Source organism: Haliotis rubra, unplaced genomic scaffold, assembly GCF_003918875.1.
Source record: "Haliotis rubra isolate DU_JTF1 unplaced genomic scaffold, ASM391887v1 Scf267, whole genome shotgun sequence".
Classification (NCBI taxonomy): Eukaryota; Metazoa; Mollusca; class Gastropoda; order Lepetellida; family Haliotidae; genus Haliotis; species Haliotis rubra.
The window spans coordinates 1,137,708-1,154,689 of NW_025766747.1; the positions used below are offsets into that span (position 1 = coordinate 1,137,708).

Consider the following 16,982-nt stretch of genomic DNA (forward strand, 5'->3'; position numbering starts at 1 on the left):
CTTTGACCTATTTCTTTCTCCAAAATACGTCGAAGTGTCACTGATATCGTTTCGTGAACAGATCGGTGAAAAGAGTCGAGCTGACCTATCGACAGCGAGAGACACAATACGTGCTGTAATACACCACAATGGGAGCACATGAGCAGTGATAGCTGAGTCCTCTCGTACATTTGTGTAATATTGGGAGAGTTGCGTCCCTTCATCCATACATACGTTTCGACTTTTCCAGGTAAGTCAAATTGAAACGTGCTTAAGAGAAATTAATAGTGCCTTGATCTCTGACTCATTGTCTTTTGGGACATGAAGAAATATATTAGTCAGCTTTCTACATGCAAAGTCTTGTTTCTGAAGCCAATGTACAATTAGTTACAAAGATTTGTATTTTCTTTGATAGGGAACTTAGTACTATGCATTTTACAGAGAAGCCCAGTACAAATGACATTTAGTCTTATATACAGGGACAGATCCAGGATTTTGGACATGGGGGTTGCACATCAATCATGAAGTAGAAAGGTTAGGAGGAAATGGTCCTCAGGGAAATGTTTTCGGGAAGAAGGGGGCGGGGGGTTGGTGCATGCACAGACACATCATCATCATCATCATCACCACCAACAACAACAACAACTGGGTCCGCCCCTGATGTATGGTGGTATGGGATGTAATCATGTCGGACACTATTCATGTGGACATATAACGTACTGGTTTATGATGCGTGCTATCTGCATTGAAGGTCGGTCTGTGTATGTAGTTGTATGTACAGTTAAAAACTATCGCTGTAACAGCAGCCATGCATGTGTGCTGGAGGTGTTGGGTTATCAGTTCCCAACATGACTGAACTGATAACTAGAATAACAGTTTCAAAGTTGATATTTGAGCGTTGATGTGATACTTCAGTGTTGACTGTTCGGCTAGCTCTCCACCATTTCAGTAAGTGCTCTGATGTAATATATATCCCGTGGGTGTTAATGCACGGAGTTGGTTCACGTACTGAACACATTCCAGATGGGAGTCGGGTGGACAGGTTTCATTGAGCAGCAGAATATATACACCGACAGCATCTTTGGGCTGTCTACAAACCACCAACTAATACCAAACAACATAATACTTGATAGTACATGCGTTCTGGCATAACTTATATAAAGAATTATTTCAAATGTAACTTATGTTAATGCATGATCTTGTACTGTTGATATATTTTAGGTATGTCAGTATTAAGGGATTTTTTCTCTGGAAATGATTCAAGTGATTCAGGTGATTTACTCTATCAAAGAAAGTGTTTTTCATTTAGACCTAAAAGTCGCACACATGACACAGTGCGGGGATGATGTGTAACGACTGAAGAGGGAACTCCGGAATTAATGTCAGGTTCCTCTGGATCCCCATCTGTACACATGGAGGGGTGCTGTGACATAACTATAACCAGGCACTTATGGAAGTTCCTGGAAGATGGGCATAACCGTTCAGGTAATGGTGGGCTGGATAGGTAGACTTTTTTCTCACGACAGGAAGTGGGGGAAGGGCATGTCAGGAGACAACTCCCGACCCTCATGAATAGAATAAATATAACACTGTGACCAACACCAACATACAATAACTTAAATAGTATTTCAGTTAGTTTATAAAAGACGTTTATATTCACTATGGAATCAGTATATGTCAAGAACAACAAATATACTCCAAAGTCGTTACTGGATGTGGATGCTGAAGTGAGTGAGTTTGGTTTTAAGCCGCTTTTAGCAATTCCAGCAATATCACGTCGGGGGGCACCAGAAATGAGCTTGGCACATTCATGTTGAATCAAACAAAACATATGCAATAGATACAAAGTATCGTACAGCTGCTTATACAGCATTCCTTGTTTTAGAGAGATGCCCCGCCGTGGCCTTTATCCGCTGTGACTGGGCGGATGGCGGGAGCAAGAACCGTTCTGTCACACATACTACACGATGGAAGCTTCATGTCTGTGCACCGGACACTCAACAAACCGATGAAAGTGATGTTTTTCGACTTTTAGGGAGTGACACCTTTACCCACCTGCATCATTTTACAGATAGGTTGTGGAAGGAACATGACACTGAACTGACTCATATTGAAAGAGGTTTGATATTCGCATGTCAACACAGACAGTATTCTGAGGAAAAGATGGATGGATTCAAGCGAAACATATTGGCGTCCTTTCAACATCTCATCAATACACCCTCCACACACAGGAACTATGCTGTGTCGCTAGAATTGTATGTTGTCTTAATCGGCATATGAAAACAGACTAACAATGAAATGTAATGTTATGGTCAAATTCACAATAGCGCTCAAAACAGTAAACATATTGATTAAATGAGTTATCTGTTTTTACCTATGGGGCGTCAGAACTCAACTGCTTCGTGTGTATATTCAAATCAAAATATGAGACAAGCATGATAATGTTTCAAACAGTTATAGTTACTGTTAATCACATCCCTGTCCATGATTCAGGCTTGAAGAAAAGAGCGGCTATGACAACGGCGGCAGAACGTCAACGTTATCAGGTATGTCCGGTTGCACGCTCTCAGTGTAATGTAAATAATTGTCATCAGGTACATAATCTATAGTTTCATGTTCTGCTTTCAGTCACCCGTAACGGAATGTTTCCCATTCTTGTCTCAAAACATGCATCTATTTCCACAGACACACAGCTAGAGCTACAAAGGATTGAAGACCGACTTCAAGAACGAATGTCTTGCGAACTTAGAAACATGGAAAACCTTGTCCGCACTCTGATTCAGACAAATCAAACTTATATGGAAGGAGAGGTCCGGAACATTGCACTGGCTGTACGTTCAGAACCAGATGAACGTGACGCAATACAAGTGTCCACTGAAGGGGTTGCCAGTGTACATGGACACGTCCTTGAAGCCGATGAACGTGACGCAATACAAGTGTCCACTGAAGGGGTTGCCAGTGTACATGGACACGTCCTTGAAGCCGATGAACGTGACGCAACACCGTTGTCCACTGAAGGGGTTGCCAGTGTACATGGACACGTCCTTGAAGCCGATAAACGTGACGCAACACCGGTGTCCACTGAAGGGGTTTCTAATGTCCAAGGACACGTTCCTGAAACAGATGCAGGAGCACCACCGAAGGGAGACCCTGCCAGGTCCGGGGGCACCAGTGTTAACGATCAGCGGGAGTCACCAGTTCCTGAAACTACAGATAGGTAGGTATAAAAATGACGAACAGTATGAGATGTTTAATAGAAAAAATGTGATGTGTTCAGATGATTGCTATTACATCAGAACCTGTTCCTTGAAGCAGGTTTACCATTAATGGGTTAAACTTCACAAATTCTCGTTCAACAAAAGTGAATGATTTGAATATCTGATTTATATCCGCAGCTATCGAGACAACAGAGCTGAGGGAGGTAACGACAACGGGTTAGAAGAAATGCCTGGTTCTCGTGACGTGGATCAAAACATTGTACCAACGACAGGCCTTGATGATACATTGGAGACACATACATCATGGCTGAGGTATTTAGTACGTCATGAGAAACCTAGATGTTAACATATGCTCTCCGCCGGATACTGCTTTCTCGCAAATGTTTCAAAGTATTTACATGTACTTTTGATAAACTCACAAAATATACCATCTGATCATAATGTGAAATATAGTTGCGGGCAACGATGAGGTCTCCTTGGCTTTACTTTCTATCTATTGTATCTGAGGGCTAGATATCATCGTCCAAAACGGAGCCAGAACACATGTTTCAACAGGTGAGCGGATCTTCCAAATACAGCCGGGGTCACGGGGGTCATGTACTTTTTTAAGAAGTTCCGGAGAAGAAATAGTTCCCTCTTTAAAAGGCTGTATCTCAGTTGTTCTTGGGTCTACGTTCAAAACAATTAGTGTTCTGGAATCACCAGGACATCATCTACCATACTGGCAGAATGGCAGAATTTGCACATTTTGGGAGCAAACTACTCAGAAAAACTGAAAACAAAAATAACTGCCAAACGGTACGTTTTAGCGACTTGACCTGTCCAGGCAAAATTGTTGGGTATTCGATTGTGCATCTGTGCAAGAAATTTGGAAGTGTTGGAACAATTAGTTCTTGAAATATTTGCTGTCAAACGTTAAAAGTTTGGAATTAATTTTGAATTATCACCCTTTTGCTATTGGGCCAAGAGCCTAGAGATTTTTAAGGGGGAATATCTACACCTCGGTGCGCATCTGTGTGATTTTTTGTAAGTGATTCGGAGCATTGGCTTAGGAGTTATGTTTGGTACAAAAATCGGCGGAATAATAAATAATAATAATAATCCGAACGATTACAATAGGTCTCCTGCCCAGAGGCAAGGAGCCCTAATTAACCGAATATTGATTATTGCCTTTCATTAATGTAAATAGTGTATAAACATCAACTATTTTCATGCAAGATAACTTCCTTGATCATGTATTTTATAACTGGGATTTTCCTGGCTGGGATTTTCCTGGGATTAACGTTGACCTTCCGGCTCTCTGTATGACATACTTAGATACAGCTGTATGACATACTTAGATACAGCTAGTGTTTGCTAGACATTAGGTGCCGCACTGAGGGAAATTGTATTGATTGTCAAACCTTGTTGTTTCAGTTCGGAGAATATCCAGCAAATGTCACCAAGCGAAATAATAAGCAGTAAGAACGTCACATTCTCTCATAGTTTTATTTTACTGCGTTACAGTGTAACCTGTGCCCGGTTTCAGTAAAGTACATTAATGACTGTTTACATGGACTTGTATAATTTATATAATAATATATGATATTTTACACATCTGGACACAATGATACAGTTGTTTGAAGAATACCTCTGAGGAGTTAATGTTCACCTTTTAAGCATGTGTGAGGTTCTTATTGTTTAGAGAACTATTATGAAGCCCAACAACTGCTAACAGCTCTGACCATAAATCTCGACGGATGGAAAAGGTTGACAGAGGCAACTGCACTGGCCCTGGAAGCTGGTATGCATTTCTTCATTCATATATATTTGTGTGGTTGTAGATATATATATACTAAGCAGCAAAAGAAACGTCAGTTTGGAATTTTCCTTCGCAGAAACGGATAACTGTAAACTCATTTAATGTTTTGATTGTATATTTTTGACAACATCTTCAACTTTACCTGAGCAAAGACATTCCTTCCCAAACTCAGAATGGAACCCAGGAAATGGTCTCAGAAACGCAACATGATCTCGGAGATGGTACGGTGTTCTCCATGCTGCACGTGCTGTTCACAAGACCAGCCCTATAAAATGCACCCCAAAACCTGGTTGAACATTACAACGCCAGCAGGATGCCGCGACTCACGACAGCTCAGAGGAACCAGGCGCTAGGAAGACTTGAAGCTGGCCACACTGCACAAGCCGTTGCCAATCACTTCCAGGTCACCGTTCGGACCATCTACAGGCTGCAGCAACGTTTCCGGGCCACCGACACCTCAAATGATCGCCTCCCGTACTGGCAGACCAAGGGTGACCACAAGACGACAAGACCGCCATGTTGTGCGACAGCATGTACAGAATCCCTTCATGCAGGCATCCGAAACAGCATGCCAGACAGTGGGAACACACGGAAGACCAGTCAGTACTGATACAGTACGCCGACGTCTTAACAGCTGGAGCCTCCATTGCCGTGGACCTTACCGTGGACCTATCCTCACCCCTCGTCATCGGCGTGAACGTCTAAAGTTTGCCCTACAACACCAAAACTGGTGATACAGGCAGTGGAGAACTGTTCTGTTCACGGATGAGAGTCGGTACTGCGTATCAACTGAGTCTCATGGGGAGGTGCAAGCATCATGGTATGGGGTGGAATAGGCCTGAACCAGAGAGTGGGCCCTGTGGTGTTACAGAACCTTGGTCCAGGGAGAGGAGGCGGCATCACAGCGGTGCGCTACATCGACCAAGCTCTCAGACCCCACGTCATACCACATTTCGCAAGTCACTGGAACAACATTTTCCAGTATGATAACGCCCGGGCCCACGCCCCAGAGCTACACGGGACTTCCTTCAGCAGAACGGTGTCAACATTATGCAGTGGTCAGCCCTTAGTCCTGATTTAAACCCAATTGAACATCTTTGGGATGAAATTCAGAGGAGACTGAATAATGTCATACCAAGGCCGAACACACCCGATTTATTGTGCCAGGCCTTTCTCAGAGTGTGGTTCCAGGTGCCAATGGCCTTCATCAATGGATTGGTGCACTCCATGCATACACGCTGTGCTGCAGTTATTGCCGCTCGTGGTGGTCACACTAGATACTGAAGTCAAGGGTCTCAATGGGCTGCAAACGTTCACGTAATGACTTGAAATTGTGCTGAGTCATTCATTGATGTGTCAGGATATTGTACACAAAAGATGTTTTTGATCTGCTTATTATGTCCATTTCTGTAATGATTTGATTACAGTGCCTATCTAATTTTGAATTCATACTGACGTTTTTCTTGCTGCTGAGTATATATGTACTGATTCACCCTTTGCTAAGGATCAAATCTATGATGTGGGGTCTAATTTGGTTTAAATATCTAAGCTTATTGTAAGCATGGATCCTAGGTTTCAGTATGCCATTTCATCTTGTGGATCCCATACCTGCTATTGACAGGTGTTGTGTTCTTGTCAATGACTCGTTCCATGATTTGCAAAATGGTTGATTGGTGCCACGAAAACCATTTTTATGGTTACTCGTGTATACAGTGCATAAGGTTAGAATAAAGTGACTTTTTGCCTAAAGAGGGGTTACGATATTTTTATTTTCCCAGTTTTAAATGGATACAATTTCAAATTATAAATCTACGTTTAATTAAAGTTGTTAATTTCTGTGATCCTTAGCAAAGTGTGAGTAGTATATATTCATGATCTCCTTTGTTGTGTCTAAAATAATATATTGCGATTTGCGCTCCTTATTATTGTGTCATTTCATAGTATATATATTTGCAGTATTTGGATATCACGCAAGTTAACATAGCGGTATCATTGACGTTTTCATCCTATTTATCAGAGTAGGATATGGTTAATTGCGTTTATATCATCTATGGCGTGGTTCCCTTGATCGACGAACATTTGTAACACTTTATTCATTTTACTCAAAGCCCATCCCACACCTCCAAGAACTAATTCAGCCGTCACCGTGCTGTGTGTCGATGTTTCCGAAAGTATTGGAGAAAAAGGCCTGAGAGAAATGAAGCAGACGGTCAACAGGTTTATCGATGGTACGGACACACTTCAATTCTACAGCATCTATGTCATAAATTGCACAATAGTATGTACGTGCATCTAAAGGTATTTAACAGACACCAACTCCTCACACTATCTTGATTAGATTGATTGTTCTACTAGATTCGACCTCAAAGTTACTTACAGATTGAATACACCAAGCAGGACTTAATTCTGACTAATAGCTTTCATGATGTTCTGACCAGAACAGAAACAATCAGAAGCCTCATTCTGACTACTATGTGCAATGTTATAACAAACAGAAATCTCATTTTGACTACTAGGTGCAATGCTATTATAGCAACAGAAATCTCATTCTCACTACTAGGTGCAAAGTTAAAACAAACAGAAATTTCACTGTGACCACTAGGTGCAATGTTATAACAACAGAAATCTCATTCTCACTACTAGGTGCAAAGTTATAGCAAACAGAAATCTCACTGTGACTACTAGGTGCAATGTTCTAACAACAGAAATCTCATTCTCACTACTAGGTGCAAAGTTATAACAAACAAATCTCACTGTGACTACAAGGTGCAATGTTATAACAACAGAAATCTCATTCTGACTACTAGGTACAAAGTTATAACAAACATAAATCTCATTCTCACTACTAGGTGCAATGTTATAACAACAGAAATCTCATTCTGACTACTAGATGCAATGTTATGACAAACAGAAATCTCATTGTGACTGCTAGGTTCAATGTCATACCAAACAGAAACCTCATTCTGACTACTAAATGCAGTGTTATAACAAAGGGGATCTCGTTGCGAGTAATAGACTGACTGATATTCATTATGACTAACAGACAAATCAAACAGGACCTGATTGTGACAAAAGGGATGTTTTGCTATACAGATTCTCATCTGACTTACTCTGTGTTGCAGGCATAGAGACAATGGCTGAACAGCAGGGTCTGGAGGAGAACATCGGCTTGGTGGCCATGGGCGGGGATGTCACGGTGATGCAGGATATCACAAATGACTATGGAAGGGTCAGGGACGCAATAGGTAGACCGGTAGTTAAGGGATGAATGCTGTAACAGTCACGTTTGTGGTGCCTGTGGTCTGAATTCAACATGCTAATGAATTCTCTGTTGACAGGTTTTTGTTTCATTGTTTTCCAATGTCCAGCTGTGAATCAATACAGTTTCGTCATTTTGAACATATTTTGCTTTGTAGATGACTTGGTTCTGCGAGGGGCGAGTCCCATATTCGAAGCTATTGTTGTTTCCGTGGCATCAATCAAGAACAGAGGTAAGCATTGCCTCGTACAAATCTCCGGGCGGCCACAAGCTTGCCCAGTCTCTCCAATTATGAATAATGAAGAAAAAGGTCTAAAAGTCTGAAGAAAACGAATTTTCATAAAATTGTCAATTTATCTGTCAATTACTGTTATTTACATACTTTTGGTGATTAAAAGCCAGCCTCATGTAGAAATGTCCCGATTTCAAGCGTAAATGTGGTAGCAGACGATGTTTACCTTCGATACGGAAGTACGCTATTGCAGCTGCGCAGAATTACCGGACGCGCGGAATTACTAGACTCGCTTGTAGTAGCTGATGTTACAGTATATTTACCTGATAAGAAGTAATGACCAGTTTAGCGTTGACATACCTGTTGTTATAATAATTTACCTGATTAGAAGTAATGATTACTTTAGCGTTGTAGTACCTGCTTTTACAGTTTATTTACCTGATAAGAGGTAATGACCAGTTTAGCGTTGTAGTACCTGCTCTTACAGTTTATTTACCTGATGAGAAGTAATGACCTGTTTAGTGCTGAGGTACCTGCTGTTACAGTTTATTTACCTGATGAGAAGTAATGACCTGTTTAGTGCTGAGGTACCTGCTGTTACAGTTTATTTACCTGATGAGAAGTAATGACCTGTTTAGTGCTGAGGTACCTGCTGTTACAGTTTATTTACCTGGTGAAAAGTAATGACCTGTTTAGTGCTGAGGTACCTGCTGTTACAGTTTATTTACCTGATGAGAAGTAATGACCTGTTTAGTGCTGAGGTACCTGCTGTTACAGTTTATTTACCTGGTGAAAAGTAATGACCTGTTTAGCGCTGAAGTACCTGCTGATACAGTTTATTTACCTGGTGAAAAGTAATAACCAGTTTAACGCTGCACTACATGTTGTTACACTTTATTCTGATTGTGTCCCACAGCTGGTATTCTCCGTATTGGCGGAATTCACAAAGTCAAGCCAAGGATTATTTTCTTCACGGATGGTTTTGCAACCAGTGAAGATCACCCCGATGGACCAGACTCTGTTATCAATGATTCAAATGTATGCTTTGTTATTCTTTCACATATCATCTATCAAAGGACAGATGCAATAGTTGACTGGAAGGGTCATAGAAATTACACATAACCTCGCTATATACCTGTTACATAATGTATGTACATGTGTTTGTAATCTTAACCCTGATATGGTGTTTGAATAAATATAGAGTAATTTGTATAAGTGTACAACAATTATTAAAATGAAACATAAAAATGAGAATTGTTTTAATTGTATTTCTACCAATATAAATCCCGGACACCTGTGTTACTAGTTGAAGGTCCAGATTATCCGTCTAACAACCATGTTGGCACGAGAGAAGAGTGACACGGATCCACTGATATGGGTGCCAGTGGGAAACGCTGATACGGTATTGAACTATTATTGATAATCTGTATAACATTTTGTTACATACATTATGCAAATAAATATGTTATAAGGACATTAAACACAAGTAACGAATGTTGTTATTTGTATATTTAATAAATGTATCATTTTCAGACGTTTCTGTCCTCGTTGGCGAAACTGGGAAACCAAGAATTGGTCGAAGGGAAGGACATTCACAGTCTGTGTAGCCGTTACAGGTTACAGGTAAATATACTATATAATAGCTTTTACCGTTGAATAGATAGATGTTGCGTCCTTCTAGTGAGACAGTCCAATTCGTAAACATTATCTCGACAAAAATCTGTTGTTTATATAAATGGTTATATGTCAAATTGCACCGCAACTTTGTTAGGTGTTGAACATTTACACTATTATTGAGGATAGGCCAAATATATTTAACTTCGCTTTTCAAAGTACATTACTACTCTCTATTAATCAACACTTAACTCTGTTATAGGATACGATCGCAAAAATCTACTTATGCTTGGAGAAGAGCTTTTCTAAAGACAGAGAAAGAACAGAACGCAACATCGAAGCAGTAGCTGAAGCCTTCATGGGTGACATGACTCACGAAGAAAAGGTGACATCATACCTCAAACATCAAGTTGGGAAACCATTATTCGAATATATACGTTGTCCTTCACCTTCCATCACTTGTCATCAATGTGTGAATTGTAACTGTTTTCATATTATATCTGAATGTAGCCGATACACACCAGGTTCGAAAGGCGTGGTATATTGCACATTTATTTCCAATTGCACAGGTGAGTGTAACAACTATCTATTAGATATTTGATAAGTGTCTTTTAGCAAAACCCTGTTTGAACTTGTATTCGTGAGAGGTGACTAGCGGGAACGGGTGGACATGTTTGCTGACACAGTTGGTGCATATCTTTGCATTTAAAATGTCAAGATCGATGTTCATGATGTCAATCACTGCATTATCTTGTACTGACTAGATTACTTACAAGCCACCGTCATATAGCTGGACGGTGTCGTGGGTGGCGTTAAACAAAATATAAATGCAAAGAATCCCTTCTGAAAGAGACTCTATTTTGAAAGTGTTTGTCAGGAATGAAACAAGTGAAGAGTTGATGCCATTGTGCATAATTTTTAGATGTACGTTGTTTTAGGTTTTCGTAATCAAAGCAGTGACGGAAAAGATAGAAAAGAAAGATGGCATACTACCAGATGATGGTCCCAGCGATTATGACAATGTCCTCGAACGAGAGGGGTTACCTCCACTTGGGTCCAGGGTGATACGAGGACCGGACTGGAAGTATGGAGACCAGGATGTGGAAGGGCCTGGAACCGTTGTCAATCATGCAAATGATCATCGTGAGAAACATTTATTACTTGGGGCAAGATACGCTCACCTCTTTCCCAATATCTGGCATCATCATTATTTGATAGTGATTCATAAACACATGATTGAATCTGTTTTCAGTAGTTTAGTAGGATTTCTGTCGCTGTTGAGCGTTTTGTAGGACAATAACGTTCATGAACAAGTATATATAGTAATGTTGTTATACTTTGTAGTTTATAACGATTCAGATCATATAACGATTTATAACGATTCATATGTTTGTATAAAGTCAGCCTGGTCAGGTACATCATCTATCATACACCACTGACAAAACGCAAATTCCAACAATGAGACTATTCCAGAAGAAGTAATGGTGTATTATTTACTTTTTGTCAGAGTTTTTGTGGGTACGTTGGGATCTGTACGACAGCAACTGCAGGTACAGATATGGGTATGAAGAACAGTTCGATGTTCTTCTAGTCGACCAGTCACGACGCCTGGCCGCAAATGAGCTGATTGAGATTGGTGTCAAGGTCAAAAGGGGTATGTCATATATGACTTCCGTTGTTCATGTCTTAGTATGTTATAATACTTTTTGGATTTGTCGAAAATACTCCTGATGCAGAACTGGCCGCAACATAAGACGTTAAACACACGGCCGATAATGTACAGACAGTATTAATGCCTTGATATTGGTGGAGTATTCTCAGTGTCATAAGTCGCCCGGATTCAGCCATTTACAAATGATGGAGGAGTCCTCGGTGATGTACAGCTGACAGCCACTGTTATACATTGTATCCTATTTCCAGGAACTGACTGGTCATATGGAAACCAAGATGGTGGTCCTGGCGGCCGTGGGATGGTGATACGAAAACGGAAGGATGGGAGAGTGAAAGTAAAATACAACATTTATTAATGATACAATGTTTTCGAATTATCTCACACATTTAAACATGGGTTCGTATAACTCTCTCAAAACCCCCCCAAATGATAATATCGTATACTGAAAGAAAACTTTCCAGGATTCGACAATTATGTACTTATACACTTTCAGGTGAGATGGGACAACGGCCACATCAACTCCTACAATTTTGGATCCCATGGGGAATTTGATCTCGAAATCAGGTAAGACTCAGCATAAATACTTGTTTTAGCGTCTATAATCTAACATGTCAACACCAACCTTTGTCGATTATTTCCCGTAACAGATTTCAAAGGGCTGAAAAGGCTAAATGAGTGATAAGTGATGAAAATCAGATCATTGGATGACATATATTTAGTGATGACATGCGTTCACGAAAATATGCGTCATTCACCTTGAAGTTATCACAGTAGCCACACAAGGAGGTGCAACTAATAGATTAAGCTCAGATCATTGTCTCTGTTCTCTTCTTATCCCTTACATGTTATCATTCTTTTCAGTTCTGAAGAAGACGAATTATCTGCTGTTATAGCAGCGTCCTTGGAAGAAACAGCATCTCCTTCTAGAGTCCCAGGTGAGTTGTGAATATTTGATCATGTGAACTGAGTGTTTTATAGTGATATTTGGGTCTTCAAAACAAGTGTTTTTTATAGATGAAGAAGTCAAGGGAACCCTGCAGACAGAGGACAGACCACACATAGTCTGGCAATGGAGAGACGATAGTGGCGTCTGGAGACTGTACACACATAAGCAGATAGAAAAATTGGAGAGGGATTACAGCCGGACAAGTGCCAGGACTTGCGTTCTTCAGAAAGGGGATCAGAGGTAAATATGTGGTCACTGCACATTACACACTGTAAAGGATGTTGTAAAGATGTATTCAATAATTGTTAGTACTAACCCACATGCTCAACCATTTCGTAAACTCACCTTTAGGCATCATGTAAATGTGTGCATACCTTTTTGTGAATAACACAGTTAATGAGCTAATATACATCTGTAGTGTAATTTTCATTTTCAGCTTTCGTATCACATTCAAAGAACCCATGTCACAGAAGTCATCCAACGATGGGAGAAGATATGATGTTCAAAGACTCGGTGAGCAGTTTTATTCCATGGAAGAAGTATTAGACAAATAGCTCATAGAATGGTTTCTATTCCCTGATAACTGTTTTTATTTCATGATTTACATTTCTGTGCAGCTGTGAGTACCAAGGACCTGGACCAGCTCATCTCCCAAACATCAGCTGTAGAAGACGTGGGATGGATGTGGGCGGACAAGGAATATGTACAGTAGTGGCTGTATTCATACTGAATACGTCCATATCGTGACGTGGGATGGATGTGGGCGGACGAGGAATATGTACAGTAGTGGCTGTATTCATACTGAGTACGTCCATATCGTGACGTGGGATGGATGTGGGCGGACAAGGATTATGTACAGTAGTGGCTGTATTCATACTGAGTACGTCCACATCGTGACGTGGGATGGATGTGGGCGGACAAGGAATATGTACAGTAGTGGCTGTATTCATACTGAGTACGTCCATATCGTGACGTGGGATGGATGTGGGCGGACAAGGATTATGTACAGTAGTGGCTGTATTCATACTGAGTACGTCCATATCGTGACGTGGGATGGATGTGGGCGGACAAGGATTATGTACAGTAGTGGCTGTATTCATACTGAGTACGTCCATATCGTGACGTGGGATGGATGTGGGCGGACAAGGATTATGTACAGTAGTGGCTGTATTCATACTGAGTACGTCCATATCGTGAACTAAACAGTAGCTCTATACTGTTAAACTGTACATGAGGTGACACAGTTGCTGTATGCAGACTGGATACGTACATACCCGGAATTTTACTCTAGCTGTGTACCGACTGGATACCTACATGGTCTGGTGTACAGTAGCTGTATACTGATAACATACGTACATGGTCTGATGTACTGTAGCTGTGTACTGATTGAGTACGTACATGGTCTGGGGAATAGTAGATGTATACTGATTGGGTACGTACATGGTCTGATGGACAGTAGCTGTATACTGATTGGGTACGAACATGGTCTGATGTACAGTAGCTGTATACAGATTGGGTACGTACATGGTCTTATGTACAGTAGATGTGTACTGATTGGATGCGTACATGGTCTGATGGACAGTAGCTGTATACTGATTGGGTACGTACATGGTCTTATGTACAGTCGATGTGTACTGATTGGGTACCTACATGGTCTGAGGTACAGTAGCTGTGTACTGATTGGATACGTGCAGGGTCTGAGGTACAATAGCTGTATACTGATTGGATACCTACATGGTCTGAGGTACAGTAGCTGTGTACTGATTGGATACGTGCAGGGTGTGAGGTACAATAGCTGTATACTGATTGGATACCTACATGGTCTGATGTACAGTAGATGTGTACTGATTGGATGCGTACATGGTCTGATGGACAGTAGCTGTATACTGATTGGGTACGTACATGGTCTGATGTACAGTAGCTGTATACTGATTGGGTACGTACATGGTCTGATGTACAGTAGCTGTGTACTGATTGGTTACCTACATGGTCTGAGGTACAGTAGCTGTGTACTGATTGGATGCGTACATGGTCTGATGGACAGTAGATGTATACTGATTGGGTACGTACATGGTCTTATGTACAGTAGCTGTGTACTGATTGGGTACGCACATTGTCTGATGTACAGTAGCTGTGTACTGATTGGATGCGTACATGGTCTGATGGACAGTAGCTGTATACTGATTGGGTACGTACATGGTCTGAGGTACAATAGCTGTATACTGATTGGATACCTACATGGTCTTATGTACAGTAGATGTGTACTGATTGGGTACGTACATGGTCTGAGGTACAATAGCTGTATACTGATTGGGTACGTACATGGTCTTATGTGCAGTAGATGTGTACTGATTGGATGCGTACATGGTCTGATGGACAGTTGCTGTATACTGATTGGGTACGTACATCCAATTGTACAGTGCTGTCTTTGTAAACGTGGTGAAATGAACAGCAGTTGTATACACACTGACCCTGTTCATGTTCTGAACATATATTTGTATACTGACTGTATTTGTACATTTGTCATCATCCTTGGGTTCTTTTTGCATATGAATAAACACGGATATTATCGACGGAGGTTCTAGGGACATTATCACAGAAAAGAAAACGAGGTGTGCGAGATTCGAACATGAGTCTTGAGCGTGACAAGCTAACGCTTTAACCCCTAAGCTATCCCTTGCCCCCAAGACCAACTTAGATGTGTATGTACAGGGAGACATCCCCTGGGGATATTGTGTTACTTAGTGTCCAATGTTGAGCTGTTGATTTTTGTTCGAATTAATTATGTTTAATCAATCAGATCCTTTGGCTTTTGAGAATTCATGTGTCTCAAATATTTCATTAATTCCACTTATTGTAATCACTTCGATAGCATTCATAATGAGTTCACATGTGACGCCAATTGAAAGTAACGACATAAAACTATAATGGAGTTGGAATGCCTGTAGCGAACATACACAAACCACAGCACAATAAAGGGCAATATATATTTTATTGTCATTGTGTAAACCACACTAATGAGCATCAATCTTCATATTGTAGCGTACAGAGAAGCGGAAACTGATATAAAACCACAAACATTCGTCGGAACCATAAAGTAGCATCTTTATTACTTATGGATGATCAACTTCTTTATGTTAACAATCGCGACATTCTTATACCGTTTTGGAGAATGCTTGAAAACATGCTTGAAAACTGTATAAGAATCTATAACGAAACGTCGTCATTGTTAAGAAGTTGATCATCCATAAGGTTTTGCAATCTCTAATTTTATAACTGTAGGGTACACCAACCTCCCAATTCTCACTTCCATGTCAAATGTCATTCAGTGAGTAATATTTACAATTTTGTTTTTTCCCCAATCCAGGAAACAATTTCTTGAACTCACAAGGAGAATTTTATTGAAAACATATCAAGCATAGACCTCAAACAGAAACGTTTCAGGTCATATAGACAACATTTACACTTGGTCGCAAGTTTGATTAACGTTCAGTGCCGTACTCAGCTACATATATTCCTTCTATGTGACGGTGATGTGTGAAACACCCGAGTGTGGACTGTACAATCCACTGGCTGTCATCAGCAGATCTACCCACTTAATATATCAACGAGCCTGATCAGCATCGCCTCTTAAGACAATCGCGGATTAAAGAAAACAGCTTATCCGGACTTTCACGCGTTTCTGATGCGTGTGGATATATACCGTAACGTTATTTGAGTGATTTTTAAAAGAGGAATTGTGATTTCCGGTAATTATATTACGATGCTATTATTATGGAATTGCAACTGCTGACTTGAATCAACATAACGAAAGGCAGAGCAAACGATACTGATCGATGTCTTGACAGACGCCCCACTCCACTTAACCTCTTCCCATCATAAATACTTCTCTACTTATGTTCACATTTTCATTATACTACTGCAGCACAATCTAATGTCAAAATGATGCCTCTGGGGAATTTCCCCAAGACTTTGGGCACTTCATATCAGATGTTCGGATCGTGCATGTTCTGTTATATGATTCATTTGTCTGAAATGAAGAACACATTAGGAATAAGTGATCGGGTATAGGGCTGCTTTGAACAGTATTATAGTCACATCGAATATATATGAAATGAAAGTCCAAAGTGATCAAAAGTATAACTTTAGGAATCTACATTACAAAGTATTATTTGAAAATAAAAACCTGCTGTTGCTACTGCTAGTTATTTATGAATTATTATGTTTTATAACGCATACAATGTGTACTTTGCACTATAAC

The 16,982-nt window shown here is 40.5% G+C and overlaps 3 protein-coding genes across 10 annotated transcripts in view; 2 read left to right on the plus strand and 1 right to left on the minus strand.

Annotated features, from left to right (window-relative positions):
- The first annotated feature begins 12 nt into the window (after positions 1 to 12).
- Positions 13 to 15,294, plus strand: LOC124280417. Of its 4 annotated transcripts, none has more exons than XR_006899674.1 (24): positions 122 to 229; positions 1,289 to 1,464; positions 1,865 to 2,234; positions 2,473 to 2,525; positions 2,665 to 3,196; positions 3,375 to 3,509; positions 4,614 to 4,657; positions 4,882 to 4,980; positions 7,107 to 7,226; positions 8,121 to 8,243; positions 8,415 to 8,489; positions 9,406 to 9,527; positions 9,796 to 9,891; positions 10,023 to 10,112; positions 10,366 to 10,488; positions 11,042 to 11,246; positions 11,611 to 11,757; positions 12,024 to 12,109; positions 12,269 to 12,339; positions 12,637 to 12,710; positions 12,790 to 12,961; positions 13,158 to 13,234; positions 13,339 to 14,465; positions 14,718 to 15,294. XR_006899674.1 is itself a non-coding variant. In XM_046716353.1 (24 exons), the coding sequence occupies exons 2-24, from the start codon at positions 1,359 to 1,361 to the stop codon at positions 13,506 to 13,508; spliced, it is 3,015 nt and encodes a 1,004-aa protein (XP_046572309.1). In that variant the 5' UTR covers positions 122 to 229; positions 1,289 to 1,358; the 3' UTR covers positions 13,509 to 15,294. The 4 variants fall into 4 exon arrangements, 3 of the variants coding, with proteins under 3 accessions (XP_046572308.1, XP_046572309.1, XP_046572310.1); XM_046716353.1 differs by having other exon boundaries at positions 13,339 to 13,418; positions 13,494 to 15,294; XM_046716352.1 differs by having other exon boundaries at positions 13 to 229; positions 13,339 to 15,294.
- Positions 13,920 to 16,919, plus strand: LOC124280420. 3 transcript variants are annotated; one of them, XM_046716360.1, is made up of 3 exons: positions 13,920 to 13,991; positions 14,036 to 15,043; positions 15,128 to 16,919. In XM_046716360.1, the coding sequence occupies exons 1-3, from the start codon at positions 13,973 to 13,975 to the stop codon at positions 15,304 to 15,306; spliced, it is 1,206 nt and encodes a 401-aa protein (XP_046572316.1). In that variant the 5' UTR covers positions 13,920 to 13,972; the 3' UTR covers positions 15,307 to 16,919. The 3 variants fall into 3 exon arrangements, with proteins under 3 accessions (XP_046572316.1, XP_046572317.1, XP_046572315.1); XM_046716361.1 differs by having other exon boundaries at positions 14,036 to 15,001; XM_046716359.1 differs by having other exon boundaries at positions 14,036 to 16,919.
- The window catches only part of LOC124280415, a 14,533-nt gene continuing 13,245 nt past the window's right edge, over positions 15,695 to 16,982 (minus strand). For all 3 annotated transcript variants that reach the window (XM_046716350.1, XM_046716349.1, XM_046716348.1), the window contains exon 20: positions 15,695 to 16,751. In XM_046716350.1, the coding sequence (XP_046572306.1) occupies positions 16,744 to 16,751 (8 nt within the window). In that variant the 3' untranslated portion in view covers positions 15,695 to 16,743. The remainder of the gene's footprint in view (positions 16,752 to 16,982) is intronic.